The 7434-nt window shown below is 37.1% G+C and overlaps 1 protein-coding gene across 1 annotated transcript; it reads right to left on the bottom strand.

Annotated features, from left to right (window-relative positions):
* Positions 1–236: 236 nt before the first annotated feature.
* On the bottom strand, positions 237–6938 carry LOC109339649. Its single transcript, XM_019577121.1, has 16 exons — positions 6773–6938; positions 6088–6184; positions 5790–5871; positions 5536–5708; positions 5125–5201; positions 4959–5015; positions 4686–4842; positions 4459–4610; positions 4161–4325; positions 3762–4061; positions 3521–3562; positions 3159–3408; positions 2812–2931; positions 2131–2209; positions 412–1007; positions 237–369 (listed from the first exon to the last, which is right to left on the bottom strand). Exons 1-15 carry the CDS (start codon positions 6936–6938, stop codon positions 423–425), a joined length of 2502 nt encoding a protein of 833 aa, XP_019432666.1. The 3' UTR covers positions 237–369; positions 412–422.
* Between the last annotated feature and the right edge of the window lie 496 nt (positions 6939–7434).

Genomic DNA, 7434 nt, shown 5'->3' with positions numbered 1-7434 from the left:
TTAATGTGTCCATTAGAAAAATGAAGTTCTTCCACCTTCTATTTTTTTATTCACATTAAAAATCTCACTCAAGTTAAATGAAACTCTTCCACTTCGACCGAGTTAGTTAATTTTTTGTCAAGGTTGCTTCTATTAAATCACAATACGTAGACATGAATTTATAGAAACTAAGGTACGATATGAAAAGAGATAAGAAATATGAAGGAGGACAAAGCAAAAGTGAAGTAGCAAAGAGATTGATTGAGTTATTGAATAAAGAAAGAAACATGATAATTATTTGGAAAATAAATGTTGTCACAACAAAGTGATGTTTACAGATAAATTCCACCCAACAAGTTTGGAACAAAATTGCACTTTATTCAATCCCCAGTCTCAACCGCCAGCGCGTGAGCACAACTCCTATTGAGAAATTTCATTCTTTCTCACCTGTGCTTGCGCTCCCTTGTTCCTCTAGAATCACTAGGTGGTGGCGGCGGAGATGGCTCATACCTGGATGGCCTTCGCTTGAAATGTCGCTCATCGTCGCTAGATTCATAGTCCATGTTGTTACTCTTCCTGCTGACTCCATAGTGGCCATTAGACACCGGTGCTTTAAGGGACGCGGCGGAGACACTGGCAGTTGCTGTGGTTGTAACAACGGGTGATTCCGTTTTGGCGGTGGAGATCTTTCTCTTCTTAGGGAAGCTTATGCGGGAGAAAACACTAGCCTTGTGTTTCCGATCAGCAGCAGCTTCTTCAGCGGCAGTAGAGGTGGTTGTTTTGGTGAGTGATGTTTCAGTGGATTTTCTGGAAGAGGATTCAGAGTGGTGACGGCGGTGGTGGTGACGGTGACGTTCATGGTCATGGTAGTCACGATCTCTGTCTCCGTCTTGATCGGATTTTCTCTTGGGAGGACGTGGAGGTTCAACTTTGATGGGAGAATGAGATCTATCTGGTGATAACCGTTCTGAACGGTGACGCTGGGAATGGTAGTCGCTACCCGACGACGGTGCTGGAATTGATGACTTCTGCACCAAAAACATGGAATAGGAAAAAGTTAGAAATCAACACGATTTAAATTACATTAATTATAATCTATTATTATTAATGCAATTCAATGACACCTTAGAACGACGACTATACACATTAAATATTTTACACGTTAATATATATAATTAATTTTTATAGTATTTATTAATCTTTTTATACTGTTTATTTTTACATTCACAATACGTCAGAAAATATGACCCAACCCAAATAAAATGCAATATAAAGACTAAAAATTATTGGTAATTAATTTTAATACATGCAAAGTTTTAGTATTTATTGTACTTTCAAAATGTCATCTCAGAAATGTTTTTAGTATGACATTATCGGAAAATTTTACAAGTTTGCTTTCTACTACACCATTTACTGAAATATTAACCCTTTAACCCATTATTTGAGCTTCCAGAAAAATACTAGAATAACTCCATTAAAAAATGATGTGAGCAACCACGCAAAATACCAAGACATGGAAGCTTGCTTTTAGCACTCACGATTTTTCTCAAAAAAGTGAAGCTTTTTTTTTAACCAATGGGAATCGTTTGTTTCACCAAATAGAATAAAGCAATAGAATAGTACCGCTTGTTTGCATATATTATTTTTGGAAGTTAGAGGCCCAAGCCCATTCATGGATGGAAAAAAACAGTTCAACCACCAATTAATTTGTTACATGATTTAAATATGTTTTTACGGTTCAAAGCATTGTGATGTCTGAACAAAATACCACGATGAGGCTCCAAGCCTGAATTTAATAACAGCACCGCATCATTAAAATGTTATGATGTTTTAGTTTATTATTATCTTTTCACTAAATCCACCCAAATTGTTTGCTGCTGATCACAGAATCATGATGGGACATGTGGGCATGGCTCCCTCAGTCATTTCATGATCAATGGATAAACATATCTCATCTATAATAAAGTAAAAGCAATTAGTACTACTTTAATTAAAGAAAGCACAATAATAAGTGAGATTAACTAGTGTAATCAGTGTTCTTTTGCAAGCTTGAGGTTTCTGGCCAAACCTTTGGTAGATAAACCCAAAAAAGTAAATGCAACATAGACCACATAAAAAGAAGGGAAGATGAAGACAATTAAAAGCACATACAGTTTTTAATTTCATTGAAGAACCATTCCCAACACTGCTCACTTCCCTAGCAACAAACTCTCGGTCTTTGGAGAAGTCCCTATTCCACCAAGAAGGTGAGCACATTAGCAAACAGTCAGTAATAAAGGGTAATATTATATCCTCCTACTAAATTCTTCTATAAATCCTCCTACTAAATTCTTCTATAAATCCTCCTACTAAATTCTATAAATCCTCCTACCCACATGAAAGTGGCTCATGTCACTTGTAAACTAATCAATAATAAATAAAGTATCACGTTATCACATATGCCACTTGCTTGTACCTAGGAGGATTAGGATGATGTATCACTTTGTTAGTAACAAAATATGTAGATTAGTCAATGAAAACAGCATAAAATTAAAACCAACTGCAACCATGATAACATGGGACATTCATTCATAACATGTTTTCTATGACTAGTAAAAAATTGGGCCACTAAATTCATGAGACTAACAAGGAAGAATATATATTTATCTAAAACAGTGCTTTGACATCATTTTACTGAAATTCACAACATGGTTGTTTGCACTGAATGTGAACATGTTGGCAGCAGCTTAATAGTGGTACCAGATATTTGACTTAAGTTAAAAGTAATTCAAGCTTATTAACCACACATATCAGAACATGACACAACCACCCAAGAGTGGTTCGAGTTTGTACCTTCCATCCTGTCTCTCATTTTCACGCCTCCTCCTCAAATCAGCTTTCCGAGCTTCAAACTGCTCTCTACTCATAGCTGGAGGTTGAGCATTCATCCCCATACTGAACTCAGCAAGATCCCTAAACATATTAAAAAAATATTACAATCTGGCTCTCTAAAGAACAATCTGTGAACATATATATCCTATAGGCATGCAACCAAGTTCACTACAGATCTACATTCTATAGCCTTAATACCCTTCCTAAAGTAGGAATAACAAGACAATACAATGGGCATGTTTGTGTGCTTATGAAAGAGAGCGGGTGACGAGCCAACTTTTGATTTTCCCAAAAATACTATTACATACCTATGAGGTGGAACAGGAGGCATCATGTAACCCTGCATGCCAAAGGGGTCTGGTGGAAAACCATTTGCAAATGCCATGTCCAAGGGGCCAAGACCATAACCCATCATTTGCATTGGACCAGCATATGGTGCCATAAATCCATCCATACAAGGTTGCATGCCATTCCAGTACGAATTATACCCAGCAGGTGGGCCCATTGGCATCATATAGTTCTCAGTTGGAAAGTCGTGTAGGTTTTTCCACTGCATATCTGCAAGATAAATAAAATTATTACGAATAATAGAGGTAAAAGCTTCTGTACCGTCCTTGTCCATTAAATGTTCCATTAGAAAGCAGAACTTGAGACAGAATGGTAGATTTACCATTTGTGGGTAAACAGATTTTCTTCTTCTTCTTTTTCTTTCCTGCAAAGTTACAAAAAAATCAAATCAGATTGTCCTAAACAGAAAATCAACAAATAAAACAGATTTGTGCTTATCCAAAGCATAGGTGCCTTGGTGTTATAAAATATTCAACAAGTAGACACACTTAGCAACTAACACAAAACCATACCCCATCCCTGCAAAAAAAAAGTAGGATACATAGCAACAATCTATATACTACCTGCCTCAGTAGGAACCAAGTTTTGCTGCACTTCTTCTTCAACCGGTCGAGCACTCCCTTGTGATGCTTGTTCCTTTACACTCATTGACTCATGAGTAGCTTCAGATACATCAGCAGCTCTGGTGATCCTTACTTGCTCTGATGTCTGATGTGGAGGAGAAACAGCCTTAGTATCATCAGCTGTTTCTTGTATACTTGTTGTTCCTTCATGAACAGGTAAAACCTTTAGTTCTCCCTTAGATGCAGCCGATGAGGTTGGAGATGGAATCTTAGGCTGTGGACAGCGAGCAGACTCCATATCTAGAAAATCAAAATCCAGGAAACAAATATTGTACATATTAACAAATTGGTAGCCAATAATAATCCAAACAAGAGTTACAGCATAGTAGTTTCATGAACCTTGAACTTGAAAAGCACTCCCCACATTTTCAGCACTGCTGTTGCCTGATTCCAATATACGATTAATAGTGTCTCTTAATGTCTTATTTGGCAGAAGATCATCGGCAAGAATATTTGTTGCACCACATATGCACATGGACCTTGACATTATGTAGTCCCTAATACCTGAAATTTTCAGGATGAAATTACATAAACTCAACAAAAAATTTATTTTTTATAAAATAGTTCAGGAAAATAGAAAGAAAACATACATTGAAATTTTGGAAACATGAATGACAAAGGTTCATAAAAGACATACATTTGTCACAGAAGCTTTTAAAACAACACTTGCTTGTTAGCACAGCATCCTTCATCACATCACTGCACAAGGGGCAGTGGAGCTCAGGAGGTAGATCCCCCACAGAACGTGTTGATGTTGGTAGCCCTTCTATTTCTTTCTCAAAAGCAGCCCTGTTTTCAAGCAGAAGGTAAAACTATTTCACACACAGGTGACAAAAAGGATAAGCATAAATAAAATGCACTCACTCATTTGGCTTCAGGACAGCTACTGAGCCATTTGGCAATGCATATGAACCTTGTGGGTTAACCATCAGCATCGATCGCGGAATACCAGTAGGTTGCTTCACTCTTTTGACGTCAAAATTTGGATCCCCATTTGTAGGGCAGTGCTGAATGAAATGTCCTAAACAAAAGTAAGGGGAAGTAGCTAAGCTAAGCGCACCAACATTACAATCCAGGATCCAGCAACTTGCAAGGAACCAGACAGACAAACATTAAGTTTCAGAAGTATTAACATACCAGACACCTTGCATCTATGACACACATAGCCTTGTGGAGGTGTCTTCTGCTGCAACCCTGCCAGACCTCAGCAATTAAATAAGCATTAGTTCATCAACCAACATATAAATATGTGTATTCAAAGCAGCAAGTCAAGAAAATGTAGAGAATAGGTAAAGAGAATTACCGAAAACACGCCCACCCCCCATCCTTCCTCCCATACCCCTTCCAAAACCTCTACCGCCACCAAAATCTGACCCTTGACTGCATGTCAAAGAAAAAGAACATAAAAGATCATAAAGCAAACAAATGTTTTCTTTCTGCACAAAAAAATATGAAAGAACGTTTGGGCATAATAAGGATTCCATAATATGGTGGGGGTGACATGGAACAAGTGATCCAATATGGGTGTCTAGGTTCAATAAACGATGAGTCCCTACTCCCTTCTGAAGGAGATATTAATGGCCATTCTTGCAGGCTGGAAAGTGTTAGTATCAAATTTGTATCATTATTTACATTCAACATAGTTATCATCCCATTCCACGCTGACTTCATGCACCAAACAACACACCTAAACGGAACAGAATACTCCACTCACCGTTGCCAATCCAAGGCTGGAGTATCCACTACGGCCTTAATCTTACTGTCTAGATCTTCATCAGCATTGTTAGTCGGAGGAGCCTCCAGGCCAAAGTTGCTTGATTGGACAGGCTGTGCATCCGGATTTGGATACAAATCGTTGCCAAACTCATCCTCATAGATATCTTCATTCTGTCATGTGATATGAAATATTCAATTTCCTGGGAATGTAGACGAATTGAATATAAAAAGTGAAAAAACAAAAGGACTTACATATCCCATGGCAGATGTATTAGCAACTGGTAAGCTACTGTTATCAGGTTCAGTTTCTGCCGTCTTAATTTCCAGCTTTTGCCTGAAGAAAACAGAAGGCAGTTGCAACTCAAGAACACGGAATTTATTTCACAATTGAAGAATTTGTGTCTGAGAAAGATTGTGCAACCATGGCATGGCGACAATAGACGAGAATGACAAACTAAATGACCACCCATTTTTAAAGAGCTTAAATACAAAATGCATGATTAATGATGAAAATTCCAACAGTGATGAGATTAAAGGTTTGAAATAGTACTCTATTTTGGTGACTATTGGTAAACGTGGCCGTCCTGGAACCCGACCAACTAACACAGAGGTATTTTTTGGTATCAACATAGCTTCATCAAGATATTCTGAAATTCCAAAGAGACAGAACAACTATAAAACAGTGCAACAATGCTATTCATGAAGCCAAATATATATGAACTGGTAAGGTAAAAATTAAGTTTGGTGCCTGTAATTTCAACAAATAATTGTTCAGAGTATTTTATTATATTTTGTATAGGGGGTGGGATAAGACTCCTCCTATGCAAAGTTTATATCTATAAAGTGAGCAAGTAAAGTTATATTTATCCTTGTCCTTTGAGTTAATAAAATTACAGAGAGATGCTCAACTCATTAAAATAACCCAAGGACTAGCTTACTTAAAACAAACTAACTTCAGAGGAACATTTTATGAAGTTGTGTATGATAAATTTTGAATGAAGCCTATTCCAGTTCAATGGCAGATAACACCAGTAAAAAGTTGTGCTTAGTGAGGTACATGATAAACACTGTAAGTTTAACCATGAATTCCCCTCCTCAAAGCTATGTATAAGGTCCTTGCTATTAAATTTATGGTTTAGTGCCGAATTGAAATGCTAAAAACCCAGACCCATATTAACGCCCCAAACCACTACTTTTTAAGAGGATAGCTTAATTAATCAAAAATCAGAACCAACCTTCATTGGTTTGGGCATTGGTGACGACAAGATCAAAATCAGTACCTCTCCCTAAATGCTTGGTTTCAAATATTTTTTCTTTCAAAGTACCAACAGAGATGAAAGGACCATCCATTGGAATAGAATCATAATCTCTTGCACTCTTAAATTTATAATACACGGCCATGGTAGTATATTTTCTCTTTTCTTTTATCTATAAGAAAAAAGGTAAACACCAAAGCAATAGAACGAAAACACAATAATGAACAGTGCCTTTGAAATTGAAATATAATGAAATAAAAGGCCTTAGAAATATTAAAACTTCAAACAAATCAAACAGTACACTATATTGAAAGATCTTTTTTTCTTTTCTCTTTTTTCTAGTTTTTTTTCTAAGGATAAGATCAAACAAAATGAACCGCCACGACGATGAGAACACTCCCAGAATTCTTCAAGTCTTCAACTTCGTCAGCACAGAACCCTAGCGCATCAGAGAATTCAGATTCCTTCAGAACACGAAACTGCGAATCCTTCCCCAAATAGAAACCAAAATTAGGGTTACAGATGTGTGTCTTGAACGGAATCGAACGAAGCAAAGAGATTTGTTGAATATCCTTATGCAATCAACTTAATCAGATAGCTTCTGTTACCGATTCGGATTGTAAGCGAAAATCTCTGATGAG

This window comes from Lupinus angustifolius, unplaced genomic scaffold (assembly GCF_001865875.1).
Source record: "Lupinus angustifolius cultivar Tanjil unplaced genomic scaffold, LupAngTanjil_v1.0 Scaffold_85_101, whole genome shotgun sequence".
NCBI lineage: Eukaryota > Viridiplantae > Streptophyta > Magnoliopsida > Fabales > Fabaceae > Lupinus > Lupinus angustifolius.
The sequence above is the reverse complement of the archived record's forward strand: the minus strand, read 5'-3'. Positions and strand labels throughout refer to the sequence as shown.